This window comes from Gallus gallus, chromosome 18, assembly GCF_016699485.2.
Source record: "Gallus gallus isolate bGalGal1 chromosome 18, bGalGal1.mat.broiler.GRCg7b, whole genome shotgun sequence".
Taxonomy (NCBI): Eukaryota; Metazoa; Chordata; class Aves; order Galliformes; family Phasianidae; genus Gallus; species Gallus gallus.
The window spans coordinates 7458280-7484153 of NC_052549.1; the positions used below are offsets into that span (position 1 = coordinate 7458280).

Here is a 25874-nt window from a genome sequence, read left to right on the forward strand (position 1 = left end):
AGTTCATTTACTTACAAACAACTCTTTGCCATCAATACTCAAAGCTACTAAAAGAACTGACAAACGCACTTCATGGGGCTGTGAACTTCAAGTTTTCACTTTGGATTCCATTAATGGCTTTTCTTTTCTAAAATAAAAGCCACACAGGTCATTTAAAGAAATTCTTTGCAGAGACCAAAAGTTTCCCAGAGGTGTGCTGAGCTCACCAGTACAATACGCAGGAGATATCAAACAGCAGAGTCCGATAAAGGATGCCTTTTGAGCACAGGATTATCTTTTTGTTCTTTTGCTCAAAAGACAAAGCTCCTTACTCACTCCTGCTCAGAAACACTGCCTCACACTTCAGCACCTACATGGAGAGTTAATAATGTGCCACCCGCAGCAGGGCACTGCATTGGATCAGCTTTAAAGGCCATCACAATGGCAACCTCTCGCATATTACAAATGAACCTGAGCCTTTAAAGCCAATTCTAACACCACAAGTGTTAGTTTACTTTCTTTTGCTTAAGTTAAAGTGCTTTTATCTTTAATTTAACACCTCTCCAATTCAGAGAAAATTGAAAGCAAGTACTCACACTGCCTGAATTTTATTCAGATTAGGAATATAGTTGTTATAAATTCCAAATAAAGCCCTGAGATTGTGAAACTGCTTTGTTTCCCTGAGCTCTGCAGGCAAGAACATCTTGAAAGAGGAGTTGTGTGAAGACAGAGGAGTATGACAAAGCATCTTAAGAGCATTCCAGACGCACTGTGATTTACCTCGCAGTTACAATGGGAGAGTTACAAAAGTTTCATTTCAGCTGCACTGAGATGACAGCTACTGCAGCAGCTCCTTAAGACGTTTGCTAACAAATACTACCATCAAAAAGTTGAGCACAAGCATTTAGAAGGAACTTCAGCACACGATGAAATGACACTGAGCTGCAACAGACAGGTAAAATATAACTACGTTAACAATTAGAAGAGGCTCGGGAGCTGAAACGCTGACGCCTAGGACAAGAAAAAGGAAACAATTCGAGGTGACACAGATAAGCTCTGTCCGCTCGAGTTCCGCCAGGAATACGCATTACAGCCTGCTCTGCCGCCTGCTTTTAAGGTATCGCTTCCAACCCAGCGGTGCCCCCGGCAGAGCGCACCTCCCGCCTCAACCAACGCTCCGTCACAGCGCCGGCAGTAACTGCACCCCGCCGACCCGCGCCCAACAACGGCGCAAATAACAGCGAGTCGGCCCGCGCCCCGCAGCACAGCTCACCCAGAGGCACCGGCCACAGCTCGGAGCGGCCCGAGCCCGGGGGGCCCAGCGGGATGGCCCCTCCCCGCCGCTTCGGCCCCGGCCCGGCTCCGCCCTGCCCCAGGCCCGGCCTTCCTCCGCCGCCGGACGCCCCTTCCCCTCCTCGCCCCGTGCCCGCACCCCGTCGGGCTCTCACGCCGAGCGTTGCGGCGGCGCTTCCCGGCCCGGCGGTGCGGAGCGGTGTGGTGCGGCGGAGAGGAGCGCGGCGCTGCGCGGAGCGGGCCGAGGCGCCACGGCGAGGCCCGCCCTACCCTGCCCTACCCGCTTCCCTTACCCGCGGCTCATGGCACTGCCCGGCGCGGCCCCGGCGTCCCGCGGCCCGCGCCTCCAGCGCCGCGCCGGGCGGCAGCGAGGGGAGGAGAGGCGGCGGAGCTGCCCGGCACCGCCAATCCGGGCCCCGCGGTGGGCCGGGCCTGCCGGAGCCGCCGCAGCGCCGGCCGGAGGGGCGGGGCGGGGCGCGGGGCCGCCGCGAGCGGGGGGAGGCGGGGCGGGCCTCAACCGGCAGGGCGGCAGCGAGGACGGGGAGTCGGAGGGGTGTGGGGGGGAATCGACCCCAGCCCGGGCGGGCAGCGCATTGCCGAAGTTTCGGTCCGAAGGGAGTCAGCGACACGAGGGACGCCTCTCCCAAACGAGAAGCCGCGCAGAGCAGAGCAGCGGATGACCAACACAGGGACCGCGGGATGAATTCCTCTGGTGCTCACTTGCAAAACGTCGGCGAAGAACGAGCGCCGCGCCCGGCACAGCGCGGGTGCAGACCGCGCCGCCACACATCACCCCCCGCCGGGAGCGGCCCCGCGCGCCGCCGCTTCTGCGGAAGGCCGAATTTAGCCCGGGTGTTTCTCTCAGCTGTCGGTGTGGGTTCATTTTTAGCGCTGTAATCTCCGACTGCATCACTGCATAGCAGCAGCTGCTGCCGGCGGGAAGTGTGTGTGCGAGCAGACAAAATAAAGTTGTTCGGTATCAAAACTATGCAAATGCTCAAAATGTGTTACCCAAACAACTGGCCTTTGCTCTGGGAAACACGCTGTGTCAGAGCACCTCTACCTTCACTTCATGTTTCCCAGTTCGCAGCAGACTGAGAAAAAGGTTACCTCCCTCTTTCAGAGGGGTTTTGTTCTCATAACGGTCTCGTGCAATAAAAGACCACAGCCCAACCGCTGCTCTTCCCTGCACATCATTGCTCTTCCTTTTGGAAACTGTTATTACAACACCTTCGCTGGGTTGGACTGACGCTGGCCTCAGCTACCCAGGTTTCTGTAGCTGCTCTGTGGATTAATGAGGCTGCAAGAGCTCTCCTCACTCCTTTTCTCTTAAACAATTTAGGTTTGAGTAAAAACATGACAAATCCTACAAGACCTTGAGGTGACGAAACCAAAGTGATCCTATTTACTAGCCAACATGCAATGGAACACGTGAGCAGAAATCAAAATGCTCCGGTCAAGCCAATGCAAAAAGCCAAACGTACAATAGTACTTTAAAAACAATTTACCATCTTATCCACAGCTGTATCTCAGTCAAGGCTGGTCTCTGTCATACCAGGCATTAAACGTATGGTGGTTGTAATTTTGCACCCCGACTCAGGAGTGGTGCAGATAACAGCCCTGCTGCTTTTGCTCTTTACGTTTCAAGGACAGTTCAATGTCTGTGGAAATGAATTCTCACTGACCACCTTTGGGCTCTTTAGGGCTCCTAGAAGCTCTTTTTAAACCTGTGATTCCTGCATACAACTCTAATATCAGAGGTGACCGAGTGGTCAGCACTCAGCAAAGCGTGCTTTGGTGCAGAGAGGGCCGAGCTCACCAAATGGAGGGCAGATCCTCGAGCTCTGGCTGTCCCAGCAGCGCACCCACCTGTCTCACCTTTACCTGAGCTGATGGAACCCAACAAAGACTGCACTGTGTGATCATCATTCATCATTTTAAGTTAAAAATATAACATTATGTTTAAATATATGTAAAAATGCATTCCATCATCTAAGATAGGTTTCTTTTTATAGCTCTCATAGTAAATAAGCAGACCTTTGAATCATTGTACAGAGCTGGTATTAGTGTTTCCAAGGTCTGGAGATAAGATAATGTTTGTTTTCTTAATAGGAAGTTATCCCTGCAGGAACAGAAGCTGTGGCTGAAACAGAGCAATGGCTCGTTTTCAGCTGTGTTAAAACTATGAGCAATTCACAAGAAGTCCTGAAGCTTTTTGTACCTTCCGTAGCTCCTAACTTAGGCAACATGTGCCCTGGAAGGCCTGACCTCAAGAGAAGAAATTACACCTGAAGCTGAGCACTCAGCAGAGGCTTCTTACACAGAGGGACAGAGCCCGAGCAAAGGGTGAGCCGGGCGGCAGGGAGCTGAGATACGAGCTGTTACCTGCCTCAGAGCTCCACACTGCATCTCAGCTGGGAATCCTCTCCCGAGGGCACGCCTCAGTCACACGGCAAAAGGAAGAGTCCCTGAGTTTGAGTCATTCCATGCTGTGAGAATAAATCCTTTTGTTGGATAATTCATTTTCCATCCATCCTATAAAAAGACAAGAGAATAAAGCCATGTCTATGTATTTTTAATATTTCCGTATCCCACATGTAAATATGCAGTCACTTTGAGAAACAACAGGCCTGCGGGCGCTAGAAATAGGCATCTCCAGTCAGGAGCTGCTTTTGAAAATAACGACTTTAATCTTTCAGAATATGTGAGGGAGACATTTAAATGCCTTTTAAAAGCAGTGCTTGAGCGGGGCTGTAAAGCAAGAAGTAATATTTCTCTACCAGAGCTACTGTGAGACTCAGTTCATTTCTCTGTAACATCCCCATCAGAATTTCACAGCTCAGGACAGTTTGAAGCCGGTACTTTTGTGAGAAGAGAACATTACAGGTTCTGCTTGGGGTTTGCCGAAGGTTTTGAGGAAGGTCAGTGTGGGCCCTGTGCTCCCCCGTGAAGGCCAGCAGCCACAGGGCAGGCCGGCTCGCCATCTTGTGCTGCAGGGCTTCAGAACACATGAGGCAGCAGCTGGGCCTGCACATATGAATCGTGATAGTTTTGTATGCACGAGAACAGCTTTACTGTTTTGTTGGCTTCTCTGTGCAGCATCAAACGAGAGAAGTTTCACACAGAAAAACAAGCGGTGCTGCGGTCCACTTGGTGCAAGGCCAAGGCTTCCTGCTGGCCCTCACCTGGTTCTGACTGTGGCCATGGAGCACTATCAGTAGGGGGTGCAGAGCAAAATGCTGGCCAAGCACTGCCAAGGTGACACCAGGAGCTCCCAGGAAGGTGGAACAGCTGGATTGCTGCAAATTTACATTGGTGGTGCTCTACCTGCAAAACCCTCCTGATGCTTCTCAGGCTGGTGCCATGCCTGACACTGCATCCCAGCAGGGAAGATACACAGGCTGCTGCACACCCTACCGTGGTGCCACCCATCCCTGGGGAAGAGGCGAGTCCATGAGCTACAACAAATAGCTGTGTGCACTTGAAAAGCCACGTGCATGCTGCCAAAGTCACATGAAGGTTGCAGGAGCTGGTATCTGGATTTCAGTGTACCTGGCAATTGCACAAAACTCTAAAAGGCTGAAATTTGATCTGCACATGATGGAGAAGTCAATACCTCTCCCTCTGCAGAGACCTTTGTGAGTTAGGGTATGCTGGCTGAGCACTGGAGCACTTCACAGTACAACTGTAATAAAACACAAAGCTGGGGGGAGGCACGGGGGATACAGTGACGCTTCTGTACATTTTTCCTGCACAGGCACGAGCCAAAAGTCCTTGACAGTAACAGCAGATGATATAGACAATTTTCTCTTAATCAGAAAAAGCAAAGCACAAAATTAACAGCAAGTATCCTGACCTTTTAGCTGACAAATTGTTTGCCTATTTTAAATCTACAACTAAATTTAGTGCTCCTGATACAGAACAGCTGAAGTCACAGGTTTAAACCAGGCAAATACACAGCAACTTTTCCACACACACGGCTTTAACACCAGTCAGTAGTGCCTTTCTGCTCTTGCCTGGACAGATGCTCAAGTTCTACCTTGATATGCTTAATAGAAATGGTTAATAGAGAGAAAAGAGCATTGGCTATAAAATAAAAATGAGCATCAACCTTAAGATCCAGAGCTCCAAATCAACTTGTCCAGTATTCAAGAGAAACTAGATCCATAATATTTAGAGAATACAGCAGAACATGTGGTCAGGTCATCCACAACAACTTTACTGTGTCTTGTCTTCACAGGAAAAGACAAAAAAAAAATACAAATTAATCACAAGTGTGATTTGAATTTGTTTACTAAAGTTAAATAAGCCCTGCATGAATGCTGTTACTCAGTATTTAAATACTCCAGTACTTAAACTGGACTTCATTTGATTTAGTTTCCTTCAGTTTCAGAGTGAAGCATCCTAAATCAAATTAATGTCACTTAATTCTCAATAACAATATCTGCATAAGGGCTTAATAGAATTTAAATAATCTACTTTAAAAGTGATTCAGGTAAGGCTTCCTGAGTGTTCCCTTTGAAGAAAGACTCGCATCAATGGGCTTAATGGGAATTGCTCCTGCATCATGCTTGTGTGAGGTCAAAACATCAGTCAGCACTCACCAAGAAAGCAGTGATGTGCCACTCTGAGAGCATGAGCACCTGATCCACAGCTGAATGCATACCTGGCCGTGTGGAACCAGAAGCTGCAGGCTGGGGTGAATTCCTCGTTAAAAAAGAGGAATTAAACAGTGAAGAAACTGTGGTTTCTTCAGCTGAGATGGAGAACTGGCGCAGGTGCAGCCTTGCATAGGACATCCCCCGTGATCTGAAGATGTAAACAAAATGTGCGCTGTTTTTGTGAGGCTGATATAATTTAGGCTGTTGTGCAGATCTAAACAGAGTAACTTCAAACTTGGAAGTTGCTAGAACCTTCATTTAAGTGACTTTTGCCAAGGTGTCAGAAATTGCAATCTCTGTAATAGTAACTAACAATGAGAAGACCGGGCTTAAACAGTGAGAAAATGAATGCTTCCACAATGTCATTGTGGGGGGAAAAAAATGAGCACTGCTTTGAAAGCAAGCATAGGACTGGTATTTTTCCATGTTAAACTGCCCAACAGACCATTCAGCACTTGTCCATTCAATCAAAACAATTACAGCCAGAATCATTCCTTTCCTTCTCCCTCTGCAGCCAACCAAACTCCACTGACAGCTCTGTCCTGCCCTCTTCTCTATCAGGTATGGACCAAACATTCAGAGCCAAATGTTCTCAGTGCCTCCAAAACTGGGTTTTTGTTCTGGACTTCACACTCTCCTTCTCTCCAATAGTATTATCTGTCCATCAGTTTGGGATGAAAACTTCAGCACAGCGACATATTAAATATTATCTCACTGCTTCTTCAGACCACCTATTATAGGCAATGAATGCCTTCCAAAGGGCAGTTAAGAACAAGACTCTCAGGGACGATACTCAAGAACAGGATAGCCTCTGAGCTCAGCCATCTGAGGTGGATGTCTGATGTGAGGCACTGGGGATACCCCCACTCACTCTGTTATTTTACTGACTGGGTGCATAACCCAGCCTGTAAACCTGCCCAGCTGCCCTGACCATGCTGCTCACCTTCCACAGCCCCCTTGCGTTGCTATCTACTGCAAACAGCTTCACACTGTACATATGATGTCATATGGCTCCCTATGACCTTGTTTTTTTCACATTTAAGAGCTGTTCCCTGCTGTTCAGTAGTGAGTCATGTCTTGTTCAGAGTATCATTAAGTCTTTCAATTAAACATTGCTCAGTAGTCTATCCAACCAGTATCCCTGAGTCAGTTTCAAGTGCTCACAGACGGTATGTTTTCCACATTAATCCACTGAGACATACTACAGAGTCTAATAAATACATACACAGTCTGCTCAGAAAAAGAAGGAAACTAAACACAGCCATACGTTAACTCTTTAGAGCATCAAATCACATCTCAGAATATGAAAATAATTCTGAATTTGAGCAGGACGCACTGACTGCTCAGTGCTGCCTTACGATGCATTTAGACAGACATTCTCAATAATCAAAGCCTTCCAAAGCTCTCATGGTTTAAAAATAGTAAAATGTATTTCTTTTGAAGTATGGGCTTGTTACAGCTATTTAGGAATCTCTTACTGAACTCAGATGGATCTCGAACCTCCCCTGAGGATGATTTAGATGTCAGTGTTCATTCTTTAACAGATTGGAAGCTGTCCAGGACAATACAGCAAGAAAACACATGATGTCCAGGCTTGCTTTCTGCTTCCTCCTGTCTTAGATAGGAATTTCTGTACAATTCTTATAAATAAATTCAAGATTAAATATGAGTAAGGTAAGAAATGCAGAGAAAACCAGCCCAGAACAAGCAATGCATCTTGCTTATTGATCAACAGGGTACTTCTCTTTAGTGGAAAGGAGAGCATTTAGCAAAACTTCACTGGAGCAGTGACAATCTTACCCCTTCCCAAAGCCAACATATGTTCCTACTCCTCATCTCTGACCATGTGTGCAAACATCTTTCTCTTCATGAACACAAAGACAAATGCACATCAGTCCTAACGCCACAGGGCTCAGGCAAACGCTCACAGACCCCACCATGAAACATTCTTTTGAATAAGAAGCAAACAAGCTCTCTTACAGAAGCAATCAGCTGATGTGGAAGCAATCACCCCAAGAAAGAAAGTAGTTGCCAGACACAAGGAGAAGCCAATGCATTCAAGGGTTCTCCTGGCTGAAATGTTGGGCTTTACAGATGTGGGGAGGGCAGAGCTTGCAGCAGCTGTGCTCCTATGGTGTGACAGAAGCAGCCTCCTCTCAAAACCAGACAGAACCAGATAAACTCTACTAGAACGACCATGAGGAAAAAGGCCAGTGGAGGGCTTCAGGATAAAGTGCTGGCTGAAAGGATTGAAATTGCATGCAGAAAAAATGTCTCCTACTGACTGATTCCTCCTCTGTTCGAGGAAACAGGATTTTGTACTTTCATTGTAAATAAAAAGGCTGCATCAAAGTACCTGAGCGATCAATTTTGCCCACTATTAGAAACAATCTGCCGAGCCTAAAACCATCTAAGTGCTTTGGTCAAATAGGGGAATAAAAGCTCTGCTCAATTCCTCATGGAAAAGTGGCAGTTTCATCCCTTTGACTGCAACTGCACAGAGCTTGGAAAGTCAAGGGTGCATGAAGAGTGGTTGCTTTGATTTATGGAGTGCAGAACAGGGCACATGTGCTGTGGACATAATGGCTCCCAACACGCCTTTGCCCTTCACTACCTTAAGTATCAGTAAATGCAAAGCAGCTACCAGTCAAACTGGTGGCATGCACTGGTAGAAATGGCTCCGGAAGCACAGCAATTAGGAGAATCAGTTGGTGTGAATACATGGCCTTGTTCATGTCTGTACGCAATGAAGAAGACACAGATGTGACCTTTGTCAGCAAGTCAGTGCACTAATTAGTGTGTCAGAGTTAATAACCACTAAACTTGAAAATCTGACCTATATCTAGTACAAAAAGGAAAAGGCAGCAATTTGCTTAAGTCTCTATTATACCGTTAACGATTATGAGCTGAAAAACTAGACCATAATGCTGGAAACTTGTAATTAAAAAGCATGAATTATCATTTGCTCCTTGCAGGGGGCATTAATCAGGTCTGCCTGCCACAGTCCCAATCGATATACAGACAGACATGTAGAGCTGCATGATTCGTTCTGGATCAGTCAGAGACAAATCACGTCAGTAGGAAAACAGCAACTTCAGCAAGAAAAGAGAAAAAAAGAAGGAAAAGGAGATGAAGATAGTTTGAGAAAAACCTATCAGTGTTTCTTGTTTGGCAAAGCACAGGTGTTTGTCAGGCCTATTTTCTAGCAGGGCAGCCTTGCCTCCCCCTAGCAATGACTAAACTGGATTTAAGCAGCATACACAAGGTTCTGAGGTTCTGGGGCTGAGCCAGCTAATACTTTCTGTCATGCTGAACATACCATCCTTCTATAGAGATCAGCCAGTCCCAGGGTTTGCCAAGAGGAACGTGAATCTTTCCTCTTAAGCCCACATACTTCCCCTCTGTTCCTTTAAGGTGTCAGACTTTCAGCCGAGGGGGCAGATTGTCTAAAGACTGCTACACTCTCAGCACCCACAGGCAGAACCAGTTTATCGAGTACCTGCCCGTGCTGTGAGTACATACAGATTTGTTCTACCAAAAAGCTGCAGCCCTGAGGAACACACTGAGTCAGGGCTGTGTTACTGAGTTTGTTTGAAATTTGCAGCCAGGGAGGTGTTCACTCGTGCTCTATTTGTTCATGTGCACAGGCACTTCCAGGAGTGCCAGCACACTGCCACTGGACCTGTGGCCACATGTGCTAAGGGTGAGGGGACTATCAGGCACGGCTGATCCACTTCACTTATGAGATGTACTGTCATTAATGGCCCAAGTAATGCAGGCAATGCAAGCTATCTAGTTCTGAGCACCCAGCTGGGTAACCATCACTGGCCTGAAGATTTGATCTATCATTCTGCACACAAGGACTGCATTTAGACACTTGGCTTTACCTGATTTCAACTGTGCCATGGATAATACTGCAGCATCACAGCTCATCTCCAGATGCCTCTGAGCTTCTCCCTCTTAGCAGCTTTTGCAGCTCCCAGTCTTTAAAGGTCCTGCTTCTTTAATGATCACAGAGTGGAAATGAAAATGTAAAAAACAACCCCGTAACAAAATCAGAACTATGTTTTGCATTATGGAGACTTTGCGAGATTTTCATTATTAACATGCTTTAAATAATTTAAAGTTATTCCAAAGCAATCTGTATCTTCTATTGTCAGTCTCACACTAATTTAATAACCTGGATGGCTGTAATTTTCATTAATTACCTTACGTTCTGAACACATTTTAATAGAATTGACTATTTTTTCTTCCCTTATACTCTTACATCTATTACCAAGCAGGAATGTCAAGTTCACCCCTTGCAATACTATCAGGATTCAGCCCACTTAAGACTCATCTTTTCCCTATCAACATCAACCCCTCCACTCTGAGGACAAGCCAGCAGCTCTCGTTTTTAATGCCATGGAAGCACTTATCTCCAGCCAGAGCTGCCCCCTAGGGAAAGGCTGGCGCTGGAAAGTGGTTGTTCCAAATGGGGGAGGATGTATTTCTGTGACTTACTTCAGGCTGGAGACTGTGCTAGCTCAGAAGCTCCTGCTGGGGTACAGCCTGGTGGGCGAGGAGGGCCACAGGGGAGTTCAGACACTTGTCACTGATTAGTTCCATCACAACAGAAGTCAGTCAGGGCTGTCACTTCAGCCGCTCTGAACAATATGAAGCTCACAGGCAAGACGTTTCTGCCCTCGTAGCACTGTCTCATTGATTTTCAAAGTGAAACTGTGTCAGTTGCAGTGGAGATTTGGTTCTGAGCGTAGTTAAAAAATGAATAATCACAAAACCGGTGCAGAGGATTTAAAGCCCAGCTCTCCCCATGAAAGTGGATAAGTGCTTTGTGGAGATCGACTACTTCAGCAGTCACGCCGCAAGCACTGAACATAGCTTGGACTGTGCCAGATAAATAAGAGCATAATAGGATTTTTTCTTCTGAAGACACACATTCCCTGTGGCAACATCATACTCTGTTCCAGCAGCTGAGTACCAGGTTCCTCAGTGCTTCATGACTACATGTCCCCACAGAGTGCTAACACACTGACACCAGAACTGAACCTGTTGTCCTCCTGGAGCAACGCTTCTGCTACCTGCAAAAGCGCCTGCCTTCAACAGGTCTATTTTCTACTTCTATGAGTCACAGGACTTCCAAAAAAACATGAGTGTTTGGAAGAAGCCAACCAAGCAGTACTCATTGGCATCACCAATGCCATGAAGTGCTCTCTTCCCTCTGCCATTCGTTTCTGGTCCCTTTGCAGGGGCTGCTCAGACATTTGCTGTTTTGTGCCAAGTCTTTCAGCTTCATGCTGCTCTGTTTGTCATCAGACTGTGCAGCTGACTCTCTCTGAAAAAAACATGATTTCTTTTGGTATTAAATTTAAATCTTCACAACAACGATCACTTCCTGGAACAGTGAGAATTCTCGCAGCCTTCCCACTCAACATGTCTGTGACTGGTGAGAAAACAAATTACCTGTAGGAATATAAAGGCTGGCATTTAACTGAGGCTGCCATTCAAATCATGTTCTCACAATTGCTAATTCCTTTTTGTTTTTGTTAATGGGAACACCTGTGATTTAGAGAGGAGCATTTCAAAGGATGAAGACAAGAAGCCCTGTTTCTCTCTGTGATTATTTAGACACGACAACTTGCTTATTACTTCCCAAATAACTGTAAAAGTGACGTTTATTCTTCTCTCACCGGCGTATTCAGAAAGGCCTTGAGTTTCTAAACAACAAAATGTGCTAGCATTTTAAATTCATCTTGATACTTTGTTTCCCATCAGTTTGATTTCTAGTTTAATTGCTGTGATTGTTTCCAGCTGTTCTCGCTCTTTCCTTTCCCTGTATGCATCCATTCCTTCTCAGGAGAGCAGCCATGCCCAGTCTGACAGCACTGCTGCCCTCCCCCCCTTCAAAGCTGGGGGCTTATGATGCCAGAGAGCTTACCAGTGAACTGTAGTGTTAAGGGCTTGGACCGAACCAAGCTGACAAAGAAGCAATCAGAACAAGCATACAACGTGCCCAGAAAAGTAAATAAGCTGCGGGTTTCATTCACCCACTGACGAAGAGGATATTTACTCTTCCAGAAGTGGCACCCAGCGTTTTACAAACAATTCATTAACTTTCGCAAGAGAGAAAGGAGGCCTGGTTGGTATGCTCACACCGGGCTTTGAAAACTCTTCCTTAACTGCAGACCGAGAATCCGTACCGCGGTGGGAATCGAACTCGCGAAGCTCGCTGGACCCCACGGCCGCAGCTGCAGGAGTTCCCCCAGCAGGGGTCAGCCCCGGCCGGCTCAGCACGGCGGGCAGCGGCCCTCGGCCCGGCCCTGCAGCTCCCAGCACGCATCAGAGCTCGTGTTTTTTTTTCCACGGGAGGTCACGCAGAAGTGCACTTACATCGGACGAGAAAATAAGTAGCTGTTAGTTTGCTGGAAATGGAAAAATGAACAGCGGCAAGGATTTAATGCATTTCTGTATCTAAGACTCTGCTCTGCAGAAGTAGAAATAGTACAAAATCAATCAAGCAAAGCAGGAGGATGGGCAGCTCTCCTTCTAAACGTGCTCAGTTCCTGCAGGATGTGGCTCTGTCAGTACTGCTGCTCAGAAAGGCGTGCTGCAAAGGCCTGAGAACCTTCTTCAGTTCTTCTGTCAAAAGGATTTTTAATAGCTAACGTGAATTCTCACTGAAAGCACTCACTAGCATAAAAGCGATATAAAAATGACAGTGAGTTGGGAAAATCCCAGCTAGACTGGGCTCTCAGATTCAAAAGCAAATGTTGAGACATTCTCATATCTGTACCCTTGATCTGATAAGCAGAAAACATTAACAAACTGCAAAAAGTATCAATAAAGAAAGGTAACACCGTCATTACATTTTCAGTCCTAGGAACAAACGTATGAAAAGCAGTACCCAATATTCCAAGTGAAAAGCAGCGGTCCTTGCTTTTCATGAATCAGAACAAACCCTCTGAGGATGGAGGGGGAGTCTGAAACAAAAGTCTCTTTCTCCTCTCACACAGGCAGCCTCCAGTTACCACCAACACAAATGACACCCGTGGGCCCTGTTCTGCAGGGTCCCTTTTCTCGCAGTCTCACATGAAACACCACTGTGCATACGGATCGGTTCTTGCAGGTGCAAAACAGTATGAATGCCACCACACAAACACAGCCTCCATCTAAGTGGGGTGGACACGAGGCTGCCCATGGTTGTGTGCACCCAAACAAGAGAACCATCTGGTGCTCACAGCCTGCCAGCTCGTCACCACACCTCTACTCTGCCTTGTAAGCCAACACCTGCTCCTGCCTCAAACTGATGTAAATATTTAGCAACACACCTTGTTGTATATTTGTTAAGCTCAACTTGATTACAAGGTAGAAGGCTTTTTTTTTTTTTTTTTTTTTTTTTTGGTTTGCTTTTCAATAATGCAATATTTGACCTCTAATCTGGGCTTTAAGCTTTTTCAGTAGCAGATTCAGGACTTACTACCCAAATGCTTCTAATGAAACAGTAAGGCTTATTTGGCATCCAGAGGACATGCTCATAACAGGACATTGGGATGCCTTGTGTGGTCATTTACCTCATGGGCTGACTGACCTTGTCTTCACTGGAGATGTCTGCTGATCTAATGTCCCACACTTTAAATTATTTTGGTATATCTGTAAGACAAAACAAAAGTGCTCAAAGCAGTGCACAGCACTCTGAGGAGTTGATATAACAGCTATGTTTCAGGAGAGCTAATCAAGAACTTTTGTTACAGGCTAAATCCAAAATAGTTTAGGATTAAGTTAGGATTAGCCAAGGGACAATCTGAAATCAATAAATTGTCCCACTGCTACTCCACCATACACAGACGGTGTTCTGAAACTTCCTTGAAAGCAGTGCTTTTCTGTGCCAGGGACTTTTTTACCTTTGTAATTTAACACATGACTTACACAAATGTGAACAGTCCCATGCTCATTCTTAACCCCATTTAAGGTATTTACCTGCTGCTAAACTAGTTCAAGACAACAGATCTAAGTGCCTCAAATTGCTTATTGCAGAGATGACATCTTCTATATGTAAATTCATGAAGTCTATCTATGAGATTCATCACTAAGGAAAAGCTTTACGGACATTCATTTGCAAGTGGTCAATAATACGAACATGCAAGATCCAGTGCAAAGTTCAATTCAGAGTTCTCTTTATTAAAATACCTTTTCACGTTCCCTATAGTAGCAGATTTGTGTGGACACTTGTAGGATGCTAGAATGAACATTTGTCAACAGAAGAGTGCTAGAAAGTCAGGTGACTGTTAAAGGTTTATGATACCAACATTTGCAGAGGGAACAATAAATTAGAGATTTTAGCCAGTAGCTGGAGCTTGAAAATTTAAACATTTGGAATGAGAATATAAAACTTTTTTTTGTATTTCTTGCTGGTTTTGCACCTCTGGTGCAATGCTTAAAGCAGTAACTATATATGTATGTACAAATCCATGCCCTATTGTCTAAGTGAGAACCTTCTTACCCGTGGCCCAGATCTTACAGTAATTTAATCTTCACTAGGAAAAGGAGAGCAATTGCAGTGTCAGAGACCAGCTAGTTAAAGGCTGAGGGACTGTACTTTTTGTTTTGTTGTTAAACTAATGCAACTGAGAGAAATAAAGACTTGAGAGATTAGATCCAGGTCCAGAACTGCACACATGACAGTGGCTTATCATACCACAGAGAAAAGGGATAGGTATGAAGCTCCAAACTGGACAAACTGGGCACAAATATAACTTCAGATCTCTCTTAAAATCAAAGGAATAAACATTATACATACAGAGCTTTCAGGTGCAAACTCACTGACCTGTGTATAGCATGTCCACTGACTCAAGATCTATATTTTGCATCTTCCAAAATAACTGATTGGCAATCATTCCTTCAAGAATCATCACAGTGAACTAAACAACAAGCATCAGAACTTTCAGAAGGAAAAAGCAGTTTAGCAAAGAATAAAGAATATTTGTGCCTCTACTGGCAGAAGCACTCAGTAAAGTACTGAATCCCTTAACAGTTATTCAAGTTTTTAGAGAACCCAGGTCTTGCTCTTTCGTTAGGCTCTCATTGTAATGTAGCATCCAAGTGAGCCATAATTAGCTGGCTCCAAGACCCGTAGCAGGCCAGCTGCTGCAGCACAGGGAGTTCAGCACAAGAATTTCAAAGAACATGCATGGCTGGCCAGGTTGTGCTGAGCTATGTTCTGCCATGGTACAATGTTACTGATAACCAAGTCAGCTAGTTTAAAGCAAGCTTAGACATTTCTATATCCTACTAGCATCACAGTAGCTACTGCACTGTAGAAATGTAATTTCTCAGATGTAGTTTTTCCCTTTGTTTCCTCAGAGTATGGTGAATTAGGGGCTAGAAAAGCAAAATTGCATTAGCAGAAGAAATTACAGATGGGAACATAGGTCAGTGGTTTCAGAGCCACTTTCCTATGAGAATTTTTATTTGTAATTTTTTCCATTATGCATGTTAGGAACATCTCAATTGTTCCCCCTGAGGAAATAAACTTTGAAAAGAGCCTGGCAAACTGATAAGTGCTGCAGAGCTTTTGAAACAGTTGCAACATCTTCCATCTTGGCTTGTTTTCTTCTCCCAGTTGATTTTTGAGACGGCTGTTCTAAGTAGCATCAGGACGCCCCTGTATTCTCTGTTGGCAACAATACCAAAAAAAAGAGAAAAAAAGGGTATGAGTATAAGCAGCTCCCCTGCCCTCCCCAGTTATTTTTTGATTAATACAAAAACATCAAATGTAACAACCCTCTTCCTTAGAGCATGGTACAATGAACTAATAAATACGGTTCCCCGGGGAAATATTAGCATTATCTTCACCAGATAAAAAATGGAGATAAGACAGCAGGAGATTTTGGTTAACAATTACAGACTAGACTGCAATACTGTCGAGCAGCAATATCTGTAATGGTGCATTTACGGATAAAATCTGGATTCTTATGGCCTGAATTCCTTTACTAGCAGACGTCCACTTACCACAATTAGGCCCCCATCCAAAGCCTCACAAGAAAAAAAAGCTTTCCCAAAAAGTGCTTGACTATATCAACAGTGAGCAAGGCATCGTTAAGCTTTTTGACAGCACTCCTACTGTTCCAAGTAGGCTACCTATTCAGAACACAGAAACCAGAACCACAAGAGGCAGGGTGCAGATGAGGAGTCCTACCCAAAGGGAAAGGTCAAGGAGATCCCAAATTTCATCGTTCCTACACTACATGACAGAAATAATTCTGTCCACTGGGGCTTCACAACCATCAGGTCTTTCCTGACATCTGTTGCCAAAGCAAGTCTTCCGCCTACAAATATCTGCTAAGAGAATACGTGGCGGCCTCTGAATTAATGATTTATTCTGTCAGCATTGAGGCGCCTAACTCCTTTTGTGGACTTACCCCCAAAGGATTTGCCCCATGAGTCAGAGGCAGGAATTCCTGGTTTATAACGCAGTGTTTATTTCAGAGTATCACCTTGTTTTTCATATCCTGACTGCCTGAAATGCCCCCCTAATTTTAAATGGACACATCCTTCATCCTCATTTCCTGTCTGGAGCTATTGTGCCATGTTACCATGCACACTTAAACATATGTCAGGTCCCCCTTCAGAGCTGCCAATGTTGTGCTGGCAGAGTGAAGCAGTTTCCGTACAAGATGCATTGGGAATAGCCTGAGTGAGACGAGAAAGTAGCTGAAAACAATTTACTGCAAACAGATCTAAATGTTGCAGGTTTCTGTCTCAGAGGGTACGTTCTCAGGCTGCACAAATAGGTGGCTAAAAGTACGTTATGTTCTGACTGGAGCTGCCAGTCCTCATATACTCCTAGGACAGAATCAAACAAACAAACAAACACACAAACACATCTAAGGCACAATAGGGGAGGAGGAGATATGAAGTCAGAATGTACCAGTGAGGTAAATCTGACACAATACCAATTAGTGTTTGGCGAAGTGGCTATCTCATTGTTAAGATATTTCCTTCAATATGTTTTCAGAAACTGAGGCCGTTAAATAACTCAGAAAGATTGCCAGCTCTGATTTCAGGAAGGAAACCTCCTCCCAGTTCCTCTCTAAGTAATTCATTTCTTTTGCAAATACTTCCTATGGATGGCATTTAAGATACAAATTCTTGAAACAGAGGGGAAAGAGGGAAGTAACCCCCACCCCAAAAACTTTGGTCTCAATTCTAAATGTCCTACACCTGGGAGACACTCAGGCTCAAGTTACCCCGGGCTGCAAAACCAGTGAGAACCTGTACTGCAGTTCGGCCTTCACACAGTTCGAATAAAGCAGGCTTGAACTGATCGCTTCTATCCTGCACCACCTTTCTTGACACAATACAGACACTTGCAGTGACTCTGTAACACAACACTTAGCATCAGTAAGCAGTGCTTACTGTCTGAGGTGTGAGCTCAAAGCAAAGCTCCTAAAGTTCTATGCTGGATTGTATTTATTTTGACAGAAACTACACAGGGACGAAGGGATGGGGGCAATGCTAGCGCTTATTAAAACGATTTTCTTCATCCTCTTTTCTCCACAGAGCAGTATTCTGTATTGTCTGTGACTACGGGAAGATCAGTGCAGAACTGAGTAAGCTAAGAGAGTTTATCAGAGGAGTGGAACCCACATTGTTGACTTCAGAGTGAGAGGGACAGCAGGATCTGATGTTGAGTCTGCACCGTAATTACTGAAGAAAAACACTGCATGTCCTCCTGTCTCTGAAAGCACAGCTCGTAGCAAAACAGTGCTGTCTCTGTTGTGCCTTTTGTGACCCTTCTGGAATACCTATTACTGCTTAGAGAGAGTCAAGTTCTGCAAGTTTTCTGACGTCTCACTGCAGTTAAGCAATTCATCTGGCATTTCATGTGATTAGGAGGCCAGCTGACCAGGCTAGTGCCTGAAGGCCTCCCTTCCCTCACAAATGAGAGCAAGGCAAAAGCAACTTCACCTCATCCAAATACTTCATTTGGCTGTGAAGAGGCAGAACAGCTGGGGAGGAAGTTTAAGCCACTTGATCTCTTTATGAGGAGCATTTTCCTTTTCATGAGTAGGACCAACGATTCCTCGTTTGGCCCAAACCTCAGAATTATGTATTAGGTTAAAATGAGCTACAAAGGAGAGCAGTCGCAACAAAATAATGCTATGAAGGCCTTTAGCAGCTTCCTGCCTCTTCTCTACTCATCTGTGCAGCCTGGGAACCCTATAAAGAAATACACCTATCCAATCCTACTGCAGGTGACTCAGCTGGAGAATTCAAAGGCTGGTGGGATCTGTTTTTCCCATGTCTTCTAAAGCACTATTAGATCAAAAAAGAGTTCCTACATTAAGTATGTGAGCAGTACCTAAAAAAGGGGCAGTTTCAAGGCATGAATTGGGAAGGCTGTTTCTAGGAAATCTCACCTAAGACGTGCAAGTATTCTAAGCTGAATTTTCTCAGGGGTGTTTCTGAAAAGGAGACTGATTTTACAGAGAATCTGAGTTTATTGCTCTCCTGCTCTTAAAAGGAGTTTGTACAGACAACACAGAGAAAATGCTGCCTCAGCTGACGCTTCTTTCCCTTGAATCTAATGTTACTTCACAGATTGCCCAATTTAGCAAGTTCTAATAGCCCAATTAAGATGGAAGTGATTTACGTGGGTTGTCAGCATGTTTTCACTGAAGCAGACTCATTATACTTTTGTGGAGGGATGTGTTTTCGCTTAGATTTGGCCACAGGAACAGAAAACACAAGATACTCATAAAACTTCAGCCTTTTCTCCAACATTCTTTACAAACACTCCTCCCTGAGCTGACACCAGATCTCTGTCACAGCCGTTTGACTATTTTGCCTGCTGTGTAGGACTGGAACAAACTTTCTTCTGTGTGACTCTCCAAGGAATGCGTGGTATAACCCAGAGGAGTGTTCAGCTTGATCTATTTTTGGAAAATTGAGAGCAAAGAATAAAAACAAACCTTTAAACTAAGAGAGACAATGATACTATAAACCCAACTGACCTGTTAATATACGTCTGTTTACTGTAACACAACCTGTGACCTCCAGCGCTCTGCCAGCGTCTGTAAATAATACAATGGGCTGCTCTTATATCCCATGGGGATGTGAGCACTGATGGAGCCTTTCAAAACTCAAATGGATGCCATAAGCTGACGTAGACTGTGCTATTGTGATTCTTATTTATGAGTTTCTCTCTCTCTCTCTTTTTTTCTTTTTAAGTTCCAAAGCCACAAAGTGGATGGCAGAATAAAAACATGCCTGCCTGGTTGGAGGTTGGATTAGATGGCTTATCTAACATTCATGAAAGTACTCCTGAAATGTATGTCCCTGCATCAGATTTCTTGAAAGCTGAGGAACAGCTCATTCAAGGCATAGTCTTTTTTTTTTTTTTTAAATACATTGTTTTCCACTGGTTTCTTAACCCTATAAAGCCATAGAGCGTATTGTTCCTCAGCCAACATAACCTTCACAGAAGGTAGTCCTAGTAGTTTAGCTGAGCTCCTGCACACATGGTACTGATCTCACATCTCCAAGCAGCATAACCATGGCGCATCTCTGTACTCCTACATAAATATTTGCCTCCCTACAAAATTTCCTATGTTTCAGTTTTCACCACCAGCCCATGAAGTCATCTCATGTTGGTGGATGAACACAAACCCAGAAGGAAACAGACAGTGAATGGAAGTGACTTCTTTCTGCACAAGTCCAGGCGATCGGCCATTCCTCTTTACCTCATCTTTTCATGCATTAGGAAAGAACTCACATTTCCATACACCCCAATCACTGAATGTACACGTGTGCGTGTGAACAGCCACAGCCTGAGGAGATTCACTGGCACTAAATACACTGATATGCTGAAACAAGGGCTCCGTCCCTAGTGATCTGTTAACCAGTTTAGCAGGTTTTCCTATCTGAATCTTGAGCACTTCAGCTTCATCAGAACCCTGAAGCAAGCAGCAGCCATCCTCAACCTTGTGCCATTCTGCCAGCAGGAATATCTGTGACACACATCCAAAGCTATGCAGGTGTTTAACACGAATTATTGGAAGATTAGTATTTGTCATTTACTTGCTGTGACAAGCACTACCAAATACCTGTCAGTTCACGGGCTTTTTCCATCTTGTAAACAGTGTTGGCAGCCTGACCAGTATGAGTATTTCTGAAGGGATTGCTATCCCATAGAGGTCCTGACCAACAAGTAAACAATTAAAACATAGAAATGCTTGAACGCTATCTCTCTAGATACACAATAATTTCATTCTAACTTTCCCTATCTGAATTGCTTACATAAAAATGCATACTTACGGAATGCCTGTTTTCCACAGAATCTACAAAATAAAACACAGTGTATAAATTACAAAGCAGTACATTGTGGAGTGATCAGTTCTACGTTTCAGCAAATAGGCTGCTCTGTTTAGCAACTTCTTCTGTTGGTCTTGCAATGATGCAGAACTGTTACTTTCAACTAAGGTTCCAACTCTGCTTCTAAAAAGTATTTGAGCTCTAGCTCAGTTCAAGTACATAGGCAGGACCAGACATCTCAAAACCACGTCTATCAGTATGCCTGACAGCTTTCCTGACAGTGGCTTAGAGCAGAAGTATCTTCTGAGAGCACAAGCTGTTTCTGGACAAAGAGTTTTCCTTTCAGAAGCAAGTTCTCATGAGTGTTATGTTTCCTCTTCCAGCTCCTTGCCAGGAAAATAACACATTGCAGAAACCTGATATAGGAAACAATTTTCAGAGTCAAATAAGATTATGCAAAGATACCTGAAATTTGGTTAATAAAAAGCTGCTTGTTCCCAATGAAGACCTGGGAGCCAGTGGGCTCTTTACATTTAGGATCAGTGAACTTTAATATTAGATTTTACATGTACTTTTAGAGATTTAGCTATTTAGATTTAGCTATTCAGAAGCTTCAGACAATGCCTTCAAATACTAAAACATAAACATTTTCCTGTCCTCTAGAAGTAAAACAATTGACAGACATGAGGAAGATAAGTCCTCCTTTAGAGAGGGAATCTGAGTCTTGTTGGAAGTGCTCTTTTGTATGGTTTGTTAAAACATCACTCATCTTACAAAAGCAAATGCTCAGTCTTGAAGATTGTTTTCTTGGAAAGTGTATTAAAGTCAGCAGGGAGAAGTTGTGTCAAGGAAAGTCATCTGATGCTCAAAGCAAAGGGTTTGAGCTAGGACTCTGGGTTAATCTTTTCAGTATTTTTTCTATTAACATGGAATAGTCTCTTAACCTATGCTTTTGAGTAAGCATTTTTTAAATAGCAAATAATACAATCAATCCTCCTACAGGCAGGAGATTGTTTAAAGTTTGAGAATTGTTCTGAAATCATTAAATAAAGACTGCAAGTAGACCTTTGTAAAGGTCTTCTAGGAACTCTTTTGGCAGCCAGCGTAAGGAATGAAGTAACTGAATAAAGGTGAATCTAACTTTGCAAATTAAAATACTCAGGTTTCTCTTTCTGTCTCCTTTACGATTACATTCACATATATTTGTGTGCAGTTAGGGTCGTGCTGTTTCTACCATCAGCACTTTTATTTCTTTAGGACTGCGATTCGTCTTCACTGAAAGCAGCTCTGTGAACATGGTGTGCAGTTAGGCTGCAATTTCTGAAAAGCAGAGAAACAGAGGTGATCTGAATATTGCTCTAACTGCACACTGTTGATTTTCTTCAAAACAATCCTATCCACAATGTTCAGACTGACAGAAGTCCTAAAAGCTCGGGTGACCACAGCACATGAATTTAATTTCAGTATAAAACTGATCCCTACATTTTCAGTCAGTTTAATCAGAAATAAAAACTTACGTGAGAAACACATACAAGTTTTTTGTGCCCTGAAAGCAGCCAGAAGTGAAGAAAAATGCTAATGATTTATGAAACGAGGTATTAATGAGTTGCAGTTTAGGCCCCTGTGACAATGCATTGTGCCTGCAGGAAAGAGGAAATGAGGAATTCTGTGTAAATTCCAAACTTCAAACAACGGGATGTTTGCTACTCCAAAGCTACTAGGTCACAATAACAGATATCTCACTTTGTAACCTGTCACCTAGAGTCAAAATAGTGTGGTTTTCTAGCTAAGGACCACATATCTACTAGGAGAACGTCACACATGTCCTTTGGAAGTGCTGCTAGAGAGCCATGTGATTTCTACAAGGTACTGATCAGGTGTGGCAGTGTACGTTCCATAACGGGGATATGATGTTCATGTTGATTCTTTCCTACACCAATCCTTTCACAACCTTATTTTTTCATTCCTGTTAAAAATACAGAGAGCATTTTACTTGAACCAATCTGATCTTATTGGGATGAAAGAGAACAGAGATTTTCAACAGGCTTTCCCTGTTTTTGAAAACAGGGAAATAGAGATCAGCTGGATCCCATGCAGACAAACTGGTCAATTTTCCATAGCAGGGCAAACAAGGAGTTGTATATTTGTTAACTGAATCAGAAATAAACGAGCTGAAGGTCCAGTGCTGGTGATATCCAAAACATTCCCAAGTACATGTGCTTTTATGGATTTCTGATGGATTTAAGTTCTTGTTACTTTTAGTTCATGGATTTTAAAATTGAAGTAACACATTTTTAGAAAGGGCACTATAATGGCAGAAGTTTGAGATATCATCATCCCCCATCTGCTCCTCCTTATTACTAAATGCTATGGAAAAGAGATGATAGTCCTAAGCATTTGCAATTTACAGTCTATCTCAAACCCATCTCCAACGCTGTTGAGAGCTAAGATGCTAGAATATAAACAGAAGAAGCTGAACAGCAATTACATGCTACATTCTGCCAAGTCTTTCACTGGAGCACGAACTTCTAACACAGAACCTTGGCAGGCAGTTTGGGAATACATCTTACACAGAAGCATGTGCACAATCGCGCTTTGCTTTTTAGGTTCGAGTAAGGTCAGAAGCTCCCTGCAAATTTTTGTCTTACTGAAACCATCTGGCTTTGCCTAATTTTTGGCTGAAGGTGTAGTTACCACTTGGCTCTGGAATCAATGTCTCAGATGGAGGCTTTACTCTAGAACATGTCTTGAAACCTAAAGAAACACACAGTTTTATTTTGGATAAAGGAAAAACTACTTGCACGATCTTGGACTGCATGCAACCAGCAGGTGCTCATAATGCCTGACTTCTGAATAACATCATGAATCCTCCCACCCATGGAGTTTTCTGTATGCTGGAAAAGGCATTCAGTGGGAACTTCTAGCTGAACGGAGAGGTATTATGCTTGAGCCTCAGTAGCAGGAAAGAATTTTAGCAGATTTCCTGACTGCTGGAACTGATTTCTAATAGCTTGTTCCAAAGTACAAAGTGGGCAATGGAAATTTCTCATGTCTCTTTCCACTGAGATATAGTTATTTTTCCATAGTACTTTGTTGGTGGCAATAGGATTCTTAGAATTTCCTGTCTCAGCACTGTGGTTGCATATAAGTGATCAATTATTTCTTCCAGACTTAGCAGCATAAAGGCAGGGTCTGCATTTTGTTCACTAGATTTCCACTTTCCTGATGAGAAACTACGAACAGAGATCTTGCAATAAGCCACTGTGAGTTCTGTGGTCCACGTACATGGAGATAAGTGCACAGACTATCACTGGCTTTTGTGACCTTTGGATCTAATGCAGAGCAAAGGCAGAGTTCACTGACAGAGCAAGAACATTAATTCAGAAGAGATCTGTGAAAAAGGGTGGGCCCATCTGCTCAGCAAGGTGCTGAGAACTGTGCTGCCCCAAGAACTGGGACCAAGGCTAAGGGAAGGGGCAAGGCTGAGAGAAAGAACCAGTACAGAATTGCATGGACTTCCTGCCCCTACTGTCTCTTGAGAAGATGAAAGGTGTGATGGAAGTAAATCATGCATCTAAAGAGCCTCCACCCTCCCAGCCTAGCTGAGCGACTGACACATCCTGTCCCCTCCTTCAGGAACAGCATCAGCTGCCAGCCTAGTCTGCTGGGACTCAGGCACAGGCAAAGCAGGCAGCAGGGCCACAGTCATTTTATCACTCTCGGCAGTCTGTTGACTTAGACAACTGTCTGTTTTGCTTATGTCTCAGACAATATCTGTTCTGAACAAAAGGCAACGGCTCCGGGACTGGGTTGGATATTCCCCAGACTCCCAATATGCTTTGACCTTCTCACAGGGCAACCAGAGAAAGCAGCATTTTAAGGAAATTGGCTTATCCTGATAGATGCAAAGGACTCTTAGGCCAAAGTGCTGCTGACCTGACTAGAACTAATTGTGAGCATTCCCCACATTGCCATTTGGATATAGGATTTGATTTAAAGCTGAGGCTTGAAGCTTTTGGTATTTTCTGTAAAATACTAAATGTGCAGCCTATTGCTCTAGAAGAAGTTCTATTTAAACAATCCTTTCATCAACAGTTCCAAGACAACTTCATCTGTCTGATTTGCTTCCAAGGACAAAGCTCATATGAAAAGCATCCTCCCTACACCTCTCGTCATTTCAAAGGAAATCCAGCATCCACTTAAGGAAACTGACATTCTTTTACCTACAGCACAACTCTTCGACTTTCAGTCAAAATACACCTGATTAGACTTTGATGTCACAAAAAACTTGCTTTTCTTATTGTTATTGGGGTTAAGCACAGTTAACCCTACACAGATCTTCTGGGATTTTGAACGTGCGTTTGATGGTTTGTTTCTCAGACTCCTGTCCATCTTTCAGGTAGCATCACCTCATGCCTGGCACTCAGAATGAGGAAAGCAGCGCAGCAGATAGGATAGGAAGTATTGTCATTGTATGATTCAGACACTGAAATGATAGCAACAGGAGATAACGTAGTTGATACTGGAAAAACAAAAAGAAAAAGAATAATGGCAAATGCTTAACAAACCACAAAAGGCTTGGTGCTTGGGAAAGGTCAGATGGTGTGCACTATGGATTTAGGAAAAGGACAAGCAATAGCCATGGAACTCAAAATAAAAGAGAAGCTGGTTACTGACATGGCATCTGCCTTACAGGGGACAGCAGAGAGCACAGCCAGACAAATGAAGGGAAAAAAACATTTTGGCTCAGCCACAGAAAATTGCATCAGACATAACAACTACTGACACTTCTTCAGCTTCCTCTCTAATGGACGCGATATCTGAAATGCACAGGCAACTCCTTGAAAAGACCAAATTGCTTCTGAAACACTCCATTCTATTTTAATGACCCGAAACTACAGAAGTAACCTACAAACAATTAATAATAAAAAAGTATTCGTAGATCTTAGATGTTATGCTGTCAAACAGAATAGCTGACACCAATTCCCCAATTCATGTTATTTCCCCAGAGGTCAAGTTTGTCTGAACCATTAACTTCCTGAAGCAGACAATATTGTCAGGCATCTGCCCCCAAACCTCAAAGAATAACTGAAACTAATGAAGGTTATAAAGGCAAACCACCTTCTGCAACCATCAGTAATATTTAGTACCTTCCAGAATATTGGCCATTTAATATACTTGTATTAACACATTGAAGTCCTTAGGAAAATTTATTTCCTCCACAGCATTCTTAATTTGCTCCTTTGCAATCAAATTTGATCAAAAAATCAAAATAAATGTTACCTTTCAGCAGACTGCAACAAAGCTGCTGCACAGCCATGTGATGCACTGCTTATCTATTTCAAACACTTTTCCTGTGCATCAGTCAGGAAAAACAGACGTGATTAAAACAATAAACTGTTACTACGTTTCCAAGAATAACTGCAACTGTACAGCGTTGTGCATAAAAGAGCAGGTGGAGAGCAAAATTAAGGGGTGTCTGCATGTTATTTGGTCAGGTTAGACCAGTCACCCAATCAGATCTCATTTTACTGCAGTTCCCACCTTACAACAGATACAACTGTTATTAAGTGCTTTGAATTACAGCTCTGCTGTACCATCTTTTTAGTTTACACAGCAACTCGTAAA

The 25874-nt window shown here is 43.7% G+C and overlaps 2 protein-coding genes across 20 annotated transcripts in view; both read right to left on the reverse strand.

Moving 5' to 3' along the window:
- The window catches only part of TEX2 (testis expressed 2), a 49346-nt gene extending 34668 nt beyond the window's left edge, over window positions 1-14678 (reverse strand). For 2 of the 8 annotated variants that reach the window (XM_015279903.4, XM_046902163.1), the window contains exon 1: window positions 1566-1638. Coding sequence is in view for 1 of the 8 variants with exons in the window: in XM_046902158.1 (XP_046758114.1) it covers window positions 1993-2182 (190 nt within the window). In the remaining 7 variants the exon portion in view is untranslated. Of the gene's footprint in view, window positions 1-759; window positions 1639-1992; window positions 2210-3657; window positions 3808-9820; window positions 9935-10436 lie in introns of those variants that run through there. The other 6 variants (XM_046902160.1, XM_046902161.1, XM_046902158.1 and 3 more) reach the window with 6 other exon arrangements.
- PECAM1 (platelet and endothelial cell adhesion molecule 1) overlaps window positions 14091-25874 on the reverse strand; it is a 28705-nt gene continuing 16921 nt past the window's right edge. For 4 of the 12 annotated variants that reach the window (XM_040649756.2, XM_040649751.2, XM_040649750.2 and 1 more), the window contains 2 exons: window positions 20250-20272; window positions 14091-15603 (listed from right to left, as the gene is read on the reverse strand). In XM_040649756.2, coding sequence (XP_040505690.1) covers window positions 15574-15603; window positions 20250-20272 — 53 coding nt within the window. In that variant the 3' untranslated portion in view covers window positions 14091-15573. Of the gene's footprint in view, window positions 15604-20249; window positions 20273-20378; window positions 20663-25874 lie in introns of those variants that run through there. The other 8 variants (XM_004946203.5, XM_004946199.5, XM_004946198.5 and 5 more) reach the window with 2 other exon arrangements.